Here is a 19,544-nt window from a genome sequence, read left to right as displayed (position 1 = left end):
TGAAATTATATAATACAAACTTACTTTTGTTATAAAAATACATTTGTAGCTGGGTTTTACCATAAACACTATAGTTTTTAACTATCGATATTACTAGAGTTGACCTTTACTTACACGTAAATAGATAATGCTTTTGAGAATTACTTGTGCTGCTTTAAATATCTCTTTCACACACATTAAAAAAGGGGCTCATTAGGAGACAAGTTAAATTCATGCACAAACTAATCATATTTCATTTTCTGATAGACTTCTGTAACTGAGGAATTTGACTAAACTGGTGCATCAGGAATTTAGCAACTGGGTAAACCACCAGTTGCTAAAGCGCAGATTAATCAAAGGTCTGAACAAAATCTTAAAGATACCACTACATTAAGAGACAAGAGAAAGAAGAACCTAGTAAAGGGTCAGAGAAGAGGACTGTGAGGGGTAGGAGAGGAAGATACCTAAGTCTTACCATGGTCACAGAATAGGGAGTTTCAAGGAGGAGGAGGAGGTTGAGTACAGTGTCAAATGTTGTATAAATGTCAAGGTAAAGAAAGCTACTATATGTGGAAATCATTGCTGACTTTCATGAAAGAGGTTTTCAAAGAAGTAAATGGCAAGAGCCAGACTGCAAATGATGAAAGAATAAATGGTTGGGAAATGAAGAGATACAATAGCAAGCTGGGCAACTGGCAGAACTGAGTAAAATGTTTGTTTGGTTGGTTGGTTGTTTTAGTTTGTCTTTAAGATACGGCAATCTGAGAGTTTTTATAAGCAAAGGAAAGGGACTTGCAGAGAGACTTGGCTGAATAAGACATTAGGGATGGAACAGGATATTGGAAAAGGTACTGTAAACGAGTTTAGATAGAAGACTTATTTAGGAGAGGAAGGGACCTTCTTTCTTAGAAACAGGAACAAGAAATGGGAAGGACAATGAAACATAGATTCTGAAATATTAAAGAGGAAGTCTTAAGGAATTCATATTAGATGGTCCTGATCTGCTCAAGACCAGATAAAGAGCAGAGACATAGCTGGATGTTTACAACTGATGTAAAATTTTGCAACAGCTGCCATGAGAAATAAAGAAATGATGAAAGAATTGTATATTTTATAATTAGAATAATTTGAGGTGGACTTTATCAATGTAGTTTCATGACTTTTCTTTTTTCTTTTGAGACAGAGTCTCACTCTGGAGTGCAGTGGTGCAATCTTGGTTTACTGCAATCTCTACATCCCAGGTTCAAGCGATTCTCCTGCCTCAGCCTCCAAAGTTGCTGGGATTACAGGTACCCGCCACCATGCCCAGATAATTCTTTTTTTGTTGTATTTTTAGCAGACAGCGTTTCACCGCATTGGCCAGGCTGGTCTCTAACTCCTGACCTCAACTGATCTGCCTCCCTCAGCCTCCCATAGTGCTGGGATTACAGGCAAGAGCCACCACGAACAGCGGAATTAACTTTTTTCTATTTGTTATTTTTCAATTTATCAAGGCTTAGTTTAGAATTATTTGGACAAGAATAATATTTAAAGAAAAAAACTCAGAAGTGTTTTACATTAAAAAATATATATATATATTTTTTTGAGACAGCGTTTCACTCTTGTTGCCCAGGCTGGAGTGCAATGGCACACTCTCAGCTCACTGCAACCTCTGCCTCTTGGGTTCAAGTGATTCTCCTGCCTCAGCCTCCCAAGCAGCTGGGATTACAGGCATGCGCCACCATGCCTGGCTAATTTTGTATTTTTAGTAGAGACAGGGTTTCACTATGTTGGTCAAGCTGAAAATAAATATATTCTTGATTACCCATAATATCACTCCAGGAAGTTTTAAACCGGGCAGTCTTTTGTTGTTACCAAGCATGTTTTGGATTTTCTTCTCCTCTCATTATAGTGTATACAAGCTCAGTCAATGGAAACTAATTTTAGCATTGGATTAGGTAATACAAATGAGGACAGAAAGTCTTTAAAAGTTATACTACATGTGTATTTTTGCTTAATGAAAGTTTGAATCCAATAGCAGTCAAGTACAAGCACAACAGAAAGGCCAAAAGCACTGGCTGAAGGAACTAGAATATTAAAATACAGAAGTAAAATAGTAGAAATTCAAAGCTCTTACAGAGTTTGGAGGTAAGAAATGCTTATGCTCCACTTCTCATGTTTTTAGAGAAAGAAGAGGATAGCCACTTAATCTCTAGGAGAAAAAAGTATAGAAGAATTACCTCTGTTTTTTTACCTCTATCCCTCTCTTATTTACCCCTCCTCAAAGCAGGGATGCTTTATCTGACTGGAGAAGTTGAGAAGAGTAACTGACCATGTGTGGCTCAACCTTCTTTAGGCTCATTCTCTGCAGTGCAGCCTAAGAGGTCTCGCTTCCATATGTAGGCCCTCCCAGGAGGAAGAGGCCTTCTGTCCTGTAGTTAAGTTTAATTTAGTTGGTGAGGTAGTGGGAAACCTATTTGGCTGCAGGTCCAAACTACGTCCTCTAGTTCATGCTAGCAATACTAGTTATAAAGCCGATATTTATCATCTCTTTCTGCCTGTTGAAGTATGTCTCTATTAAGTGGGTCATAGATTGCTGAGCACACATATGTCCACTGTAAAGTCTGAGTTCCTGGCTTAATTGGGCAAAGACACAAAATCTTTATTTATTTTTTTTTTTTTTGAGATGGAGTCTCGCTCTTTCACCCAGGCTGGAGTGCAGTGGCGCAATCTTGGCTCACTACACCTTCGTCTCCCGGGTTCAAGTGATCCTCCTACCTCAGCCTCCTGAGTAGCTAGGATTACAGATGCGCGCCACCACGCCCGGCTAATTTTTGTATTTTTAGTAAAGACGGGGTTTCATCATGGTGGTCAGGCTGGTCTCGAATTCCTGGCTTCGTGATCCGCCCGCCTTAGCCTCCCAAAGTACTGGGATTACAGGCGTGAGCCACTGCGTGTGACCGACAAAATCTTAACAAAAGCAAGGTGGCCAAAAAGGACAGGAGCAGACATTGAACATCTCAGCATATCCCAGGATCCCTAACAAGGATACTCAACTGCTGGTGAGGCTTCTACTGAAAAACATAATCCATTCTTACTTTTTTATACTCAGGATCCATAAGAACTCACCTCTTACCATTATTAGTAAAAAATAATCAAGACTTGACTATATGTAAAGGTTTATTTAGAACTTAAAAAAAAAAAAAGACTGTCTTTTGACCAAAATGTAAACTGAATCAGTATTATACTCTATTTATACATATAAGGGCACTGATAAGTCAGGAACGCACCTTCACAGACTGGCTGTTGGCATCTTTGATATCAATGTCACTGTAGGCAATGGTGATTAAGGGAGGGTAGATGTTTCCATTTATTGTGTTGGGTACAAGGTGGACGCTATTTAAAAGAAAATACATTTATAGTAATCAGTATATCCGGGCCCTTAAACATACATTTAACTTACCATTTCTTTTGAATTTAATATGAATTGTCTGATGATCTCAGAACCAAGTAGTTAACAAGGACTAAGGAAGGTTACACATAAACTAATGACGACAACAAAAGCTATCTTCAGTGATCAAGACTTGAACATTAAAATATATCATCTGATGGTGTAAGATTAAAGAAAAAACAAACCAAAAAGGTACCATCTGAGAAAAATTAGAAGCTCAATCCAAGTCCTATGAAGTTTACAAATGAAATCACTGAAGCACTATAAACTATCTTTGAGGAATAATCAAAAGTACAGTGCTACATGAAGCCTAAAGAAAGGCAGATAAGATCTTTATTTTCAAAAGAGAAAGATGAATTCTTAACAAAATAATATGTGTCAAGCCAGGTGCAGTGGCTCATGCCTGTAATCCCAGCACTTTGGGAGGCCAAGGTGGGAAGACTGCTTGAGCCCAGGAGTTCAAGACCAGTCTGGGCAACATAGCAAGACCCTGTCTCAAGATAAACAAACAAATAAATTTTTAAAATAAAAAAAAAGTGTCAGCTGTAATATGGTTATGGCACAAAGTGAGGTTCATTTTGCCAAATTCAATGCATTAGTACTGCATAGTTTGTGAATTCAAAAAGGAAAGTGCCAATCACTAGGGGCCAGCATGGTTTCATCAAGAACACATCAAGTCTGACTAGGTGCATTTTCATTTTTACTGGGAACACCAAATTAGCAGACTGAAGAAAGGCTGAAACACAGTACATTTGGATTTCAGCATAATAAATAACAAAGTTTCTGCACTGTTTATAAGATTATGAGAATCAAAATGAACAAAAATAAGTATATTGAAGTACTTCAAAGTACCAAACTACTGTGAGATGATGGTGTTGATTTTCATCAGTGTATTCAAGGTACACATCATAAAATATTATAGTGGGAAAGTCACTAAGATTTTAGAGATCTCACACGGGAAAAGAAAGAGAAATTTAAGTGGCACGGTACTATCCTAACGTAGGATCATAATTAGGTTATCCTAGGAAGAAGGAGGTGTTGATAATTAATCTGGGTAAACCTAGAACAAAAGCCACTGAAAGAAATGAGGACAGGGGAGTCCTAAATATTAACAATCATCTGGCAAGCTCTTTCTGAAACACCAATTTCAGCTCACTGGTATTTACTTAGCTATGCACAACCCATTCTAATTCAGCAGGTCTAGAGTGGGACCTAGAATGTGCATTTTGACTTAACTCCTCACACTCTTCTGTTATAGTTTCCCCCTTGGCTATTCACTTTTACTGGTCTATGCCAATCTACACATATACCTAAAATAACCTGACCAACTGTTCCAATTCAGTTGTCCTTATTGTTTTCATCTACTAATGACTGGCAAACACTTCCATTATGATATTTTCCCATAAATAATATCATTAGAAATTTGTTTACCTCAGTGATATTTGAGTAGCAACTCGAATTACTCTTGGCTGACTTCCTAAGTCATTTTCTCGTCCACTTACTGCATCCACTAAGAAAATGCGCCGAGTTAGAAGCCACTTGCCAGAGTTGCTGTCTTTTATCATAAAAAGAAAAAAGTTTACTGCACAAATTTAAAACATAAAATTATTGTTTTAGATAAGATGGCTGCAAAAAGTTACTAGTATAAGAAACATCTGACAATGGCCTTCTCTAACTCATGTGAATGTCTTCTTTTGTTTTTTCTAGACAGGGTCTCACTCTGCTGACCAGGCTATAGTGCAGTAGCATGATCATGGCTCACTGCATTCTCAACCTCCTGGGCTCAAGTGATCCTCCCACCTCAGCCTCCAGAGTAGCTGGGACTACAAGCATGCACCATCACACCAAGCTAAATATTTTTTTTGTAGCAACAGGTTCTCATTATGTTGCCTAGGCTGGTCTTGAATTTCTAGGCTCAAGTAATTCTCTCGTCTTGGCCTCCCAAAGTGCTGCGATTATAGGTGTGAGCCACCGTGCCTTGGACTTGAATGTCTTCTGATTGTTTGAACTTTTCATAAATTTGGAAGGCTTTCCCCTGCAAATTACCTGAAGAAGCAGGATTTTATAACATGAATAACAACAAAAGAAACTAATTTGTCCAAAAAAGCATATTCTAATTTATCTTCAAGGGACAGCTTGAAGAAAAAGCCCCAATTTACGGTTCTACTAATGTTTCTCAGGATATACCCTTAGCAACAGTATAATTTCTTAACAATATGTCTGGCAATAAAATTAGTAACAGTTTCTAAGTCCACCAGCAATTTACTGTTTCATTTTTTGGCACACCGTATAGAACTATATAAGAGAGAATTCATGACCTTTCTTATAATCAGTGGTATATTAAATTATCATGTAGGTTAACTTATTTATTGATTTCTGCTCAGGGAAAAGAGTAGTATGTATGGACGTCTTACCTTGGTTCACAAATATCTTATTGTGTTGAAGATTTAGGTTTAACACAGGCACAGCCAAAATATATTGATGTTGATTTTCATCAGTATATTCAAAGTACACATCATAAAATATAGGAGTGGGAAAGTCAATTAAGATCTTAGAGATAGGAATCTCACACTGAAAAGTAAAATTAAAAATAAAAGCACATAAAACAGCAACAAAGTACTAAAGAGTAAAAAATAAAATAAAAGATCACAATTGAAAATTAGCAAGCATTTTTATTATCTTCAGAGTGTTTTTCTAGTTTTGCAAAATATCTTTATACTACCTTGTTTATATGCATTTTCATTTGTCTTCCAAAACGTGAATACTGTGATTATTTTATAAGGACCAAAAACACTTAACAGTAAAGAACTGCTCTGAGAATTTTGAGAACTTCTTGAGCTTCAACTCAGATGAAGGAGATATACCTTCATTCTCAATATTAAGGGTACATCAGTGAAAAGGTTTAAAACTACTGTCCTATGGGATAAATTCCCAATTTTTTCTCCTGCTGTACAATGATGTCTATGATCTGGCTTCCATTAACCAAGCCAGGCTTATCTCTCATTACTCCCTATCAGTCTATGGTGCTCTATTCACACTAATCTACTTGTAGTTTCTAAATATGCCATACTACTGTATGTCTCTCTGTCATTGTAAATGTGGTTTCTGTCTGACATTTCCTTCCCCACTGTGCTCTTCTGGAAAACTCATATTCATTATACAAGCCCAAGTATCACTTACTTTGTGAAGCCTTTCTATAATTCCCCAGGAATCAGTACCTTGTACATACCTATAGAATGATACTTATCACATTCTTTGCAGTTCTTTGTCTGTATAACTGTTTTGCCCACTAGGCTATGACGGACTTGAGAGTTAGCCAGGTTCAATGAAATAAAAATGCTTTTTAAACCTAATGATGGAACATTGGCTCCATAGTTTATGTGACACAAGTCTTTGAGTAAATTACCTAATTACATGGCATAATTTCCTCATCTGTGAAGCACAGATACTATGTATCTCATATAGTTATTTTATGAATCAAATGGGATAATAATGATAAAATGCTGAGCACACAGAGATAGGCATTACATAAGTGTTGATCTTTCTGGCCTATGTTAGAAGCACAATAACATTTAACAACAACAGCAACAACAACATGTAAATCATTTCTGACAAAAGAAGTAAATTCATGTTCATGGTAGAAAATTTGGAAATTATAAAGAAGAAAATAAAAATAATTTCTAACCCCACTATCCAGAGGTAACCACTGTTAGTAGATTCTTCCAATCTACTTTCCATAATGGTATTTTTTGTTACGGTTTTGTTCTATGGTTGTGCGTGGAACTTTATCAAGATGTACTTTTACAGACTAATTAATTGATATGGTTTGGCTGTGTCCCCACCCAAATCTCATCTTGAACTGTAGTTCCCATAATCCCCATGTGTCGTGGGAAGGACCCGGAGGGAGGTAATTGAATCATGGGGGTGGTTACCCTCATGCTGTTCTCATGATAGTGAGTGAGTTCTCATGAGATCTGATGGTTTTATGAGGGGCTTTTCCCCCTTTTGCTCAGCACTTCTCTTCCTGTCACCGTGTGAAAAAGGACATGTTTGCTTCCCCTTCCACCATGATTGTAAGTTTCCTGAGGCCTCCTCAGCCATGCTGAACTGTGAGTCAGTTAAACCTATTTTCTTTGTAAACTATCCAGTCTCGAATGTGTTTTTATTAGCAGCATGAGAATGGACTAATACATGCATGTCTTTCAAGTATTTAATGGCTCATAATATTCCTTAGTAAGATAATGTAATTTCAAAATAGGTATCAAAGTAAGGAAAGTCAGAGAAGGAAGGAGAAAGAAAAGAATGGAGGAAGATGAAGGAATTATTTTTATTTGTTATGAGGGGGTAGAAGAAGGGAGTAACTTTTTATTAGTCATTAAAAAAAGTAGTATTTTTACTTTATTTCAAAATGCTCAGAAGTATTACTTTTTAAGACCTATAAGCCTAGAAGCAGATAAACAATTTATTATGAAGATGTAATATTATATGATGTTTAAGACTCTAGGCCGGGCGAGGTGGCTCACACCTGTAATCCCAGCACTTTGGGAGGCCAAGGCTGGTGGATCACTTGAGGTCACGAGTTTCAGACCAGCCTGGTCAACATGGCAAAACCCCATCTCTATGCAAAATACAAGAATTAGCTGGGTGTGATGGTACATGCCTGTTGTCCCAACTACTCAGGTGGTTGAGGCACGAGAATTGCTTGAACCCAGGAGGCAGAGATTGCAGTGAGCCGAGACTGCACCACTGCACTCCAGCCTCGGCAACAGAGTGAGACACCGTCTCAAAAACCAAACAAACAAAAAAACTCTATAGATAACAAGGTGCTCTGTTTATGCCACTTAAATTAAGCTTTTCTGTACCCAGGTAATAAAAAATTATATTAAATAGTGAAATTATTCATCACTATTAAAAACATTTCCGGCCGGGCACGGTGGCTCATGCCTGTAATCTCAGCACTTCGGGAGGCTGAGAAGGGCAGATCATCTGAGGTGGGGAGTTCAAGACCAGCCTGATCAACATGGAGAAACCCCGTCTTTACTAAAAATACAAAAAATTAGCTGGGCGTGGTGGCACATGTCTGTAATTCCAGCTACTCAGGAGGCTGAGGCAGGAGAATCGCTTGAACCTGGGAGGCGGAGGTTGTGGTGAGCTGAGATTGCACCATTGCACTCCAGCCTGGGCAACAAGAGCAAAACTCCATCTCAAAAAAAAAACAAGAAAAAAAAGTTTCCAATCTCAAAAATTTAAGTATTATTCCAATTACTGCTGATATGATATTTTGAAAAATAAAGCTAAAATATAGACTAATATTGTTCAAACTTACAATTTGTTGGTATGTTGTTCCAAATGAATAAGCAGCATTTAGCCTTGTCTCTGTGTCTGGACAAAGCTATAGTAAAAGAATACAACAGATAAATACCTCTCACCAATGTTTTCTACTCTTATACTCAAGAGTTCTCAAACCCGAACATGGATATATGCTCCATATAATACTTATTTAATGTATCAAGGATATGAAAAGTTAAGGGAACATCTGTTATAAATGAAAGTCATAACTTTAAAGAAATAAAACTTAGCCAGGCATGGTGGCTCACAACTGTAATTCAAGCACTTTGGGAGGCCAAGATGGGTGGATCACGAGGTCAGGAGATCGAGACCATCCTAGCTAACATGGTGAAACCCTGTCTCTACTAAAAGTACATAAAAATTAGCCGGACGTGGTGGCAGGCACCTGTAGTTCCAGCTCCCAGCTGAGGCAGGAGAATGGCGTGAACCCGGAAGGCGGAGCTTGCAGTGAGCCGAGATTGCGCCACTGCACTCCAGCCTGAGGGAGAAAGCAACACTCCATCTCAAAAAAAAAGAAAAAAAAGAACAAAAACAAAAAAAACCTTAAGAAATTCTAATTTAAAGCATCAGAAAAAAAATCAAGTGTGGTATGTAACTGATGCTTTATTCATACGATAATCTAATCTTTTCCTCTTGTCTTTGCCTCAGGCAAAAATAATGCACGTTATTAATTCTTTAACTAGAATCATGCTTACCTGTAAAACACCTCCTTCTAAAGTTTGCCACTTGAGAAAATTTCCTCTTATATCATAGGAAGCAGCAACAAACTTCAGTTTTGTATTCTGATTAAAGAAAACAAGAGCAAAATCAGGTCAAATACTCTGAGAGTAATACAATATCCTACAAAGAAATTTTCATTGTTGACTGATCCTTTTTGTTGAAAAATTACATTCAATTACCTTTATTTTGAGGCTCAATTAATCTATTTCTATGACTAAATACACCTAAAAGAATTGGACTGGTTTTTTGCATGAAAATTATTATTTTAGAATTGAAAGGCAGCACTAGTGACAGATAGCCTCCTTTCAAACCTGTTAAATAGGAGGCAGTGTGGGAGAATAGTATCTCCTCATTCTGGAAGGGCAAAAAGTGACAGGTAGGAATTTGGCCCTGTGAAGTGCTGAGCAACGTCACAGAGCCCCAGTCAATCTTCGGAAGCACTTCTTTAAGGTGTGGAAAAACAGGACAGAGATTTTTTGCATTTGGTGATGAAAACTGCTCTTCCCAACCCTACAAGTACAACTTCTTGCCATAACCACATAATCCAGAAGTATCCACATATTCAATAAGACAGCTAAACTCCATACTGTTTAGTTTTTATAAGTTGTTGACATTTATATTTAGTTTAGTAACTGAGTTTGTACCAACAACCTAAAAAGGCAAGAATTGTAACTTTATTACCTTTTAAAATTACAAATCAAAATGTAGTTATCCTCTAATGATATTAGACACTTTTTACCTGGTTTTCTCCTTTAAAACTGAAATTTGTAGGAAGAGAGGTAGAACTGAGCACTTGAGGTGCTAATCCTAAGTGGTCTCCATAAAACAGCCAAGGAAGATTCTGTCTCCTATAAACAGTTACAACTGTTTTAATAATGGAGAATAAATATTTCTTATTATTAATATTTGTGAATATATTAATAACTGCACTGAATTCAGTCAAAATAACATTTCATCAATCAAAATATCCTTACCAAAATGAAATAGAATGAACAGTGCTCAGTCCAGCAGTATTTTCAAAGATAAACTGAAACAGTCGACATGCATCAAACGTGGCAAAGTCATAAGAATTCATGTTCATCACACACATATTTCCAAGAGCTTGACAAGATGTTAGATTGGCATATACCTACAACAGAACAATGGCAAAGAAAAGTAACATGAACCTGAACAGTCTATGCAAACATTGATATAAAAATTTTACTTTGTGCAGGTCTGTTTCAAGATGGCCGAGTAGGAACAGCTCCAGTCTGCAGCTCCCAGCATAATCAACGCAGAAGACGGGTGATTTCTGCATTTCCAACTGAGATACCTAGTTCATCTCACTGGGACTGGTTGGACAGTGGGTGCAGCCCACGGAGGGCAAGCTGAAGCAGGGTGGGGCATCGCCTCACCCAGGAAGCGCAAGGGGTCAGGGGAATTCCCTTTCCTAGCCAAGGGAAGCCATGACAGACTGTACCTGGAAAAACGGGACACCTCCACCTAAATACTGCACTTTTCCAATGGTCTTAGCACACCTCACATCAGGAGATTACATCCCACGCCTGGCTCAGCAGGTCCCACGCCTACAGAGCCTTGCTCACTGCTTGCGCAGCAGTCTGAGATCAACCTGAGAGGCAGCAGCCTGGCAGGGGGAGGGGTGTCTGCCACTGCTGAGGCTTGAGTAGGAAAACAAAGCAGCCCAGGAAGCTCGAACTGGGTAGAGCCCACTGCAGTTCAGCAAGGCCTGCTGCCTCTGTTGACTCCACCTCTGGTGGCAGGGCATAGCTGAACAAAAGGCAGCAGAAACTTCCGCAGAGTTAAACATTCCTGTCTGACAGCTCTGAAGAGAGCAGTGGTTCTCCCAGTACAGCGTTTGAGCTCAGAGAACGGGACAGACTGCCTCCTCAAGTGGATCCCTGACCCTGTGTAGCCTAACTGGGAGACACCTCCCAGTAGGGGCCGACAGACACCACATACAGGTGGGCGCCCCTCTGGGGCGAAGCTTCCAGAGGAAGGATCAGGCAGCAATATTTGCTGTTCTACAACCTCCGCTGGTGATATCCAGGAAAATAGGGTCTGGAGTGGACCTCCAGCAAACTCCAACAGATCTGCAGCTGAGGGACCTGTTAGAAGGAAAACTAACAAATAGAAAGGAATAGCATCAACATCAACAAAAAGGACATCCACACCAAAACCCCATCTGTAGGTCACCAACATCAAAGACCAAAGGTAGATAAAACCATAAAGATGGGGAGAAACCAGAGCAGAAAAGCTGAAAATTCTCAAAACCAGAGTGCCTCCTCTCATCCAAAGGATCGCAACTCCTCACCAGCAACAGAACAAAGCTGGATGGAGAATGACTTTGACAAATTGACAGAAATAGGCTTCAGAAGGTCGGTAATAACAAACTTCTCCAAGCTAAAGGAGGATGTTCGAACCCATCAGAAGGAAGCTAAAAACCTTGAAAAAAGATTAGACAAATGGCTAACTAGAATAAACAGTGTAGAGAAGACCTTAAATGACCTGATGGAGCTGACAACCAGGGCACAAGAACTACGTGATGTATGCACAAGCTTCAGTAGCCGATTTGATCAAGTGGAAGGAAGGGTATCAGTAATTGAAGATCAAATTAATGAAACAAAGCGAGAAGACAAGGTTAGAGAAAAAAGAGTAAAAAGAAATGAACTAAGCCTCCAAGAAATATGGGACTACGTGAAAAGACCAAATCTATGTTTGATTGATGTATCTGAAAGTGATGGGGAGAATGGAACCAAGTTGGAAAACACTCTTCAGGATATTATCCAGGAGAACTTCCCCAACGTAGCAAGGCAGGCTAACATTCAAATTCAGGAAATACAGAGAACAAAACAAAGATATTCCTTGAGAAGAGCAACTCCAAGACACATAATTGTCAGACTCACCAAGGTTGAAATGAAGGAAAAAATATTCAGGACAGCCAGAGAGAAAGGTTGGGTTACCCACAAAGGGAAGCCCATCAGACTAACAGCGGATTTCTTGGCAGGAACTCTACAGCCAGAAGAGAGTGGGGGCCAATATTCAACATTCTTAAAGAAAAGAATTTTCAACCCAGAATTTCATATCCAGCCAAACTAAGCTTCATAAGTGAAGGAGAAATAAAATCCTTTACACACAAGCAAAGGCTGAGAGATTTTGTCACCACCAGGCCTGCCTTACAAGAGCTCTTGAAGGAAGCACTAAACATGGGAAGGAACAACCAGTACCAGCCACTGCAAAAACATGCCAAATTGTAAAGACCATCGATGCTAGGAAGAAACTGCATCAACTAATGGGCAAAATAACCAGTTAGCATCATAATGACAGGATCAAATACACACATAACAATATTAACCTTAAATGTAAATTGGCTAAATGCTCCAATTAAAAGACACAGACTGGCAAATTGGATAAAGAGTCAAGACTCATCAATGTGCTGTATTCAGGAAACCCACCTCACGTGCAGAGACACACATAGGCTCAAAATAAAGGGATGGAGGAAGATCTACCAAGCAAATGGAAAGCAAAAGAAAGCAGGGATTGCAATCCTAGTCTCTGATAAAACAGACTTTAAACCAACAAAGATCAAAAGAGACAAAGAAGGCCATTACATAATGGCAAAAGGATCAATTCAACAAGAAGAGCTAACTATCCTAAATATATATGCACCCAATACAGGAGCACTCAGATTCATAAAGCAAGTCCTTAAAGACCTACAAAGAAACTTAGACTCCCACATAATAATAATGGGAGACGTTAACACCCCACTGTCAATATTGGACAGATCAACAAGACAGAAGGTTAACAAGAATATCCAGGACTTGAACTCAGCTCTGCACCAAGTGGACCTAATAGACACCTACAGAACTCTCCTCCCCAAATCAACAGAATATACATTCTTCTCAGCACCACCTCGCACTTATTCCCAAATTGACCACATAGTTCGAGGTAAAGCACTCTTCAGCAAATGCAAAAGAACAGAAATCACAACAAACTGTCTCTCAGACCACAGTGCAATCAAATTAGAACTCAGGATTAAGAAACTCACTCAAAACCGGATAATGACATGGAAACTGAACAACTTGCTCCTGAATGACCACTGGGTAAATAATGAAATGAAGGCAGAAATAAAGATGTTCTTTGAAATCAATGAGAACAAAGATACAACATACCACAATCTCTGGGACACATTTAAAGTAGTGTGTAAGGGGAAATTTATAGCACTAAATGCCCACAACAGAAAGCAGGAAAGATCTAAAATCGACACCGTAACACCACAATTAAAAGAAGTAAAGAAGCAAGAGCAAACAAATTCAAAAGAGAGCAGAAGGCAAGAAATAACTAAGACTAGAGCAGAACTGAAAGAGATAGACACAAAAAACCCTTCAAAAAATCAATGAATCCAGGAGCTGGTTTTTTGAAAAGATCAACAAAATTGATAGACCACTAGCAAGACTAATAAAGAGGAAAAGAGAGAAGAATCAAATAGATGCAATAAAAAATGATAAGGGGGATATCACCACTGATCCCACAGAAATACAAACTACCATCAGAGAATACTATAAACACCTCTACACAAATAAACTAGAAAATCTAGAAGAAATGGATAAATTCCTCGACACATACACCCTCCCAAGACTAAACGAGGAAGAAGCTCAATCTCTGAATAGACCAACAACAGCCTCTGAAATTGAGGCAATAATCAATAGCCTACCAACCAAAAAAAGTCCAGAAGCAGATGGATTCACAGTCGAATTCCACCAGAGGTATAAGAGGAGCTGGTATCATTCCTTCTGAAACTATTTCAATCAATAGAAAAAGAGGGAATCCTCCCTAACTCATTTTATGAGGCCAACATGATCCTGATACCAAAGCCTGGCAGAGATACAACAAAAAAAAAGAGAATTTTAGACCAATATCCCTGATGAACATCAGTGCAAAAATCCTCAATAAAACACTGGCAAACCAAATCCAGCAACACATCAAAAAGCTTATCCAACACGATCAAGCTGACTTCATCCCTGGGATGCTAGGCTGGTTCAACACATGCAAATCAATAAACGTAATCCACCACATAAACAGAATCAATGACAAAAACCACATGATTACCTCAATAGATACAGAACAGACCTTCGATAAAATTCAACAGCCTTCATGCTAAAAACTCTCAATAAACTAAGTATTGATGGAACATATCTCAAAATAATAAGAGATATTTATGACAAACCCACAGCCAATATCATACTGAATGGGCAAAAACTGGAAGCATTCCCTTTGAAAACGGGCATAAGACAAGGATGCCCTCTCTCACCACTCCTATTCAACATGGTGTTGGAAGTTCTGGCCAGGGCAATCAGGCAAGAGAAAGAAATAAAGGGTATTCAATTAGGAAAAGAGGAAGTCAAATTGTCCCTGTTTGCAGATGACATGATTGCATATTTAGAAAACCCCATTGTCTCAGCCCAAAATCTCAAGCTCATAAGCAACTTCAGCAAAGTCTCAGGATACAAAATCAATGTGCAAACATCACAAGCATTCCTATACACCAATAACAGACAAAAAGAGAGCCAAATCATGAGTGAACTCCCACTCACGATTCGTACAAAGAGAATAAAATACCTAGGAATCCAACTTACAAGGGATGTGAAGGACCTCTTCAAGGAGAATTACAAATCACTGCTCAACGAAATAAAGGAGGACACAAACAAATGGAAGTACACTCCATGCTCGTGGACAGGAAGAATCAATATTGTGAAAATGGCCCTACTGTCCCAGGTAACTTATAGATTCAATGCCATCCCCATCAAGCTACCAATGACTTTCCTCACAGAATTGGAAAAAACTACTGTAAAGTTCCTATGGAACCAAAAAAGAGCCTGCATTGCCAAGTCAATCCTACACAAAAAGAACAAAGCCGGAGGCATCACGCTACCTGACTTCAAACTGTATTATAAGGCTACAGTAACCAGTACAGCATAGTACTGGTACCAAAACAGATACATAGACCAATGGAACAGAACAGAGCCCTCAGAAATAACACCACACATCTACAACCATCTGATCCTTGACAAACCTGACAAAAACAAGAAATGGGGAAAAGATTCCCTATTTAATAAATGGTGCTGGGAAAACCGGCCAGCCATATGTAGAAAGCTGAAACTGGACACCTTCCTTACACCTTATTCAAAAATTAATTCAAGATGGTTTAAAGACTTAAATGTTAGACCTAAAACCATAAAAACCCTAGAAGAAAACCTAGGCAATACCATTCAGTACATAGGCATGGGCAAGGACTTCATGACTAAAACACCAAAAGCAATGGCAACAAAAGCCAAAATAGACAAATCGGGTCTAATTAAACTAAAGAGCTTCTGCACAGCAAAAGAAATTACCATCAGAGTGAACACACAACCTACAGAATGGGAGAAATTTTTTGCAATCACCCATCTGACAAAGGGCTAATATCCAGAATCTAAAAAGAACTTAAACTAATTTACAAGAAAAAAACAACCCCATCAAAAAGTGGGCAAAGGATACGAACAGACACTTCTCAAAAGAAGACATTTATGCAGCCAACAGACACATGAAAAAATGCTCATCCTCACTGGTCATTAGAGAAATGTAAATCAAAACCACAAAGAGATACCATCTCACACCAGTTAAAATGGTGATCATTAAAAAGTCAGGAAACAACAGATGCTGGAGAGGATATGGAGAAATAGGAATGCTTTGACACTGATGGGAGTGTAAACTAGTTCAACCATTGTGGAAGACAGTGTGGCAATTCCTCAAGAATCTAGAACTAGAAATACCATTTGACCCAGCCATCCCATTACTGGGTATATACCCAAAGGATTATAAATCATGCTACTATAAAGACACATGCACACGTATGTTTATTGCGGCACTATTCACAATAGCAAAGACTTGGAACCAACCCAAATGTCCATCAATGATAGACTGGATTAAGAAAATGTGGCACATATACACCATGGAATACTAAGCAGCCATAAAAAATGATGAGTTCATGTCCTTTGCAGGGACATGGATGAAGCTGGAAACCATCATTCTGAGTAAACTATCACAAGGACAGAAAACTAAACACTCTATGTTCTCACTCATAGGTGGGAATTGAACAATGAGAACACTTGGACACAGGGCGGGTAACATCACACACTGGGGCCTGTCTTTGGGTGGGGGGTGAGGGATAGCATTAGGAGAAATACCTAATGTAAATGATGAGTTAATGGGTGCAGCACACCAACATGGCACATGTATACCTATGTAACAAACCTGCATGTTGTACACATGTACCCTAGAACTTAAAGTATAATAAAAAAAGAAATAAAAAAAAGAAAAAAAGTTTATTTTGTTTTCATTTTGCCTATTCTAGACCGGGCATGGTGGCTCACACCTGTAATCCCAGCACTTTGGGAGGTCAAGGCAGGCAGATCACTTGAGGTCAGGAGTTTGAAAGCAGCCTGCCCTATGTGGTGAAACCCTGTCTCTACTAAAAATAGAAAAATTAGCTGAGTGTGGTGGCATGCCCCTGTAGTCCTAGCTACCCGGGAGGCTGAGGCAGGAGGATCTCTTGAGCCCAGGAGGCGGAGGCTGCAGTGAGTCAAGATTGTGCACTCCAGCCTGGGCAACAGAGTGAGGCTCTGTCTCAAAAAAAAAAAATTTTTTTTTTTTTTACCTATTTTACTAATAATTTTTTTTGTATTCTTTTGCTTTTTAAAACCTTCCCTCTAGCTTAAGGAGAAAATAAACTTTCCACTTGGGAAGAGAAGTAACACAAACATTTTAATTGTAAATTTTAGGTTAAAATATAAAGACAAGAAACTGAAAGAACTAAGGAAAAACTCTTGGCATGATATTAAAAAACTAATAGACTATATTTGAAAGAACAATAATTTGTATATTAGATCTTACACATAAAATCTAATCCATTTTGTTTAAGTAATCTGCTTTATAGACAACAAAATGAGATCATTTGTTGAGTTTGCCTCTCAACCATCTTTCTCAGTTTTCCCTATCAGGAAAAGGCAATTCCATTTTTACAGTTATTCATGTGAAAAACTTTGAACTTTATTTCTCTCTTGCCCCTTATCCAGCTCATGAGTAAATTCTGTCAGCTAAATCTTCAAAGCATAGCTGAAGATAAATGCTTCTCTCATTTCTGCAGTACCACCTTGTGCAATGGTCCACTATCTCTCACTCAGATTACTGTAATACTCTCCTAAATGGTCCCTTACCCCAACAAATTCTATTCTCCATGCTACAATGATCCTTTCAAGAACTGAAGTTCTATCATGTCTTCCTTTGCATGAAATCCTTCTATCTCCCTTAAAATAGACTCCAGGGCCTTGCCGTAGCCACTCCCTACATCCCTGACCTCATCTCCACTCCACTTTCCCTGCTCACTCTGTTCCAGCCACTCCAGCCTCCTCCTTCTCTCTTAAGCATGAATAAGCCAGTAAACTGCTTTGAGATCTTTGCTCCTGCTATGGTTTCTGCTTAGAACACTCTTCTCCTTGATGTTTACATGGCTCACTCTCACTTTTTTCAGTTCTTTGCTCAACTATAACCCTCTCAGAGATGCCTGTCCTGATCACTATATAAAATAGCATCCCCCACCCCCTCTATGTACTTTACTCTTAACTATTTGCCTTCATAGCACTTAGCACAACCTGACATTTACTTAGGCTGTAACTCCATGAAGGACTGTTTTTTTCTTTTTCTGAAATATCTAACCTGATTTAAGAATTGGGCCTGGCACACAGTAAGTCATCAATAAACATTTACTAAGTGACAGTTTCCCCTAACACTCCGTTTCAGCTAAAAAAGCTTGGAGACATTCAATTTGTGTATACTAAATAACATCTTCTTCATGTATTCTCTTTCAGCCCACAAGAAAGGGTTTATTCTTCTTATAAGATTATGACCAAGAAGCTATAGCTACTTAGAAATAAAGCTTTTATTATCTGAGTAAATAAATGGTATAATTCTTCAAAATAAAATGAAATTTATTTAAAAAATTCAAACTTACCCAACATGCAGCTGCTGATGATTGCAAATACTTTGCAAACCATTCTGAAGTTAAGGACATGCCCTGTAAACAAAAAGATACATTTTATTTTTTAAGTTCAAATGACCCCAATATGCATATTGTTGAATGGGAAATGTTTCACATTACTTTCACAATGTTAGTAGGAAAACAGATACTAATAGGAATACAAGAATTGATTTTAACCAATGTCAGTTATTATAAATAGGACTGCATTACAAAATAATCATACTGAGGCAAAAGATATAACAAGACAAAATGTGTCTGTAATCAAAAAATACTACACGCCTATTTCACTAACATAAAAAATAAAGTGGCAAACAAAAGAAAAAATAACAGATCCTTAGTACTGAGTGGTTAATATTTACTGGTTTATAATTATTATAAATACTGTACCAAATTGGCAAGCAATAAAAAAAATGGGGGGAAATAATTTCAAATCTCCAAAGTGGTGGTTCTCAAACAATGGTGGGCATCACAATCACCTGCAGAACTTTCTAAAAACAAAAAATGCCTGGCTTCATCCCAAACAAAAACCAGTCAGCATCTCCAGATGAGACCAAGGCAATTACATGGGTTTTGAAGACTACAGATAACAAACCTCTGGTTAAAAAACATTACTTTAAAGCTTATCTGTACATCTTGCTAAAATATGAGAAACTAAGAAGCACCATTCAGAGAAAATTGTCTGAGCACACACATAAGTGATATAACTAAATTATATGAACATGGCACCACAGTGATCAGAGAAATCTATAATAAAACTATGAGGTACTATTTGTGTATATTTAATAAGCAAAAATTATTTTGTAAGAAAAAACGCATAGAAGGCTGAGGAACACATGCACACAAACTAGTAAAAGAGGAAATGCAACACAACAGTACCGACAAATGCATGTAAAATGGAGCCACATACAATGCCACTGATAGTGTGAAAGTTGCATGACACTTTTATAAAGCAATATCCATATACTCTAACCCAGAAATTTAGGAACACTTAGG

General features: G+C 38.2%; 1 protein-coding gene across 1 annotated transcript in view; it reads right to left on the bottom strand.

The window, feature by feature from the left end:
- TMEM67 (transmembrane protein 67) overlaps positions 1-19,544 on the bottom strand; it is a 62,085-nt gene that overhangs the window by 25,901 nt on the left and 16,640 nt on the right. The window contains exons 7-14 of the mRNA XM_032760049.2: positions 18,525-18,587; positions 10,453-10,607; positions 10,218-10,326; positions 9,454-9,540; positions 8,736-8,801; positions 5,824-5,980; positions 4,841-4,964; positions 3,249-3,354 (exon numbers count right to left, since the gene is read on the bottom strand). Coding sequence (XP_032615940.2) covers positions 3,249-3,354; positions 4,841-4,964; positions 5,824-5,980; positions 8,736-8,801; positions 9,454-9,540; positions 10,218-10,326; positions 10,453-10,607; positions 18,525-18,587 — 867 coding nt within the window. The remainder of the gene's footprint in view (positions 1-3,248; positions 3,355-4,840; positions 4,965-5,823; positions 5,981-8,735; positions 8,802-9,453; positions 9,541-10,217; positions 10,327-10,452; positions 10,608-18,524; positions 18,588-19,544) is intronic.

This window comes from Hylobates moloch, unplaced genomic scaffold, assembly GCF_009828535.3.
Source record: "Hylobates moloch isolate HMO894 unplaced genomic scaffold, HMol_V3 SCAFFOLD_9, whole genome shotgun sequence".
NCBI lineage: Eukaryota > Metazoa > Chordata > Mammalia > Primates > Hylobatidae > Hylobates > Hylobates moloch.
Note: the sequence above shows the minus strand (reverse complement) of the source record. Positions and strands in the feature narration are given on the sequence as shown.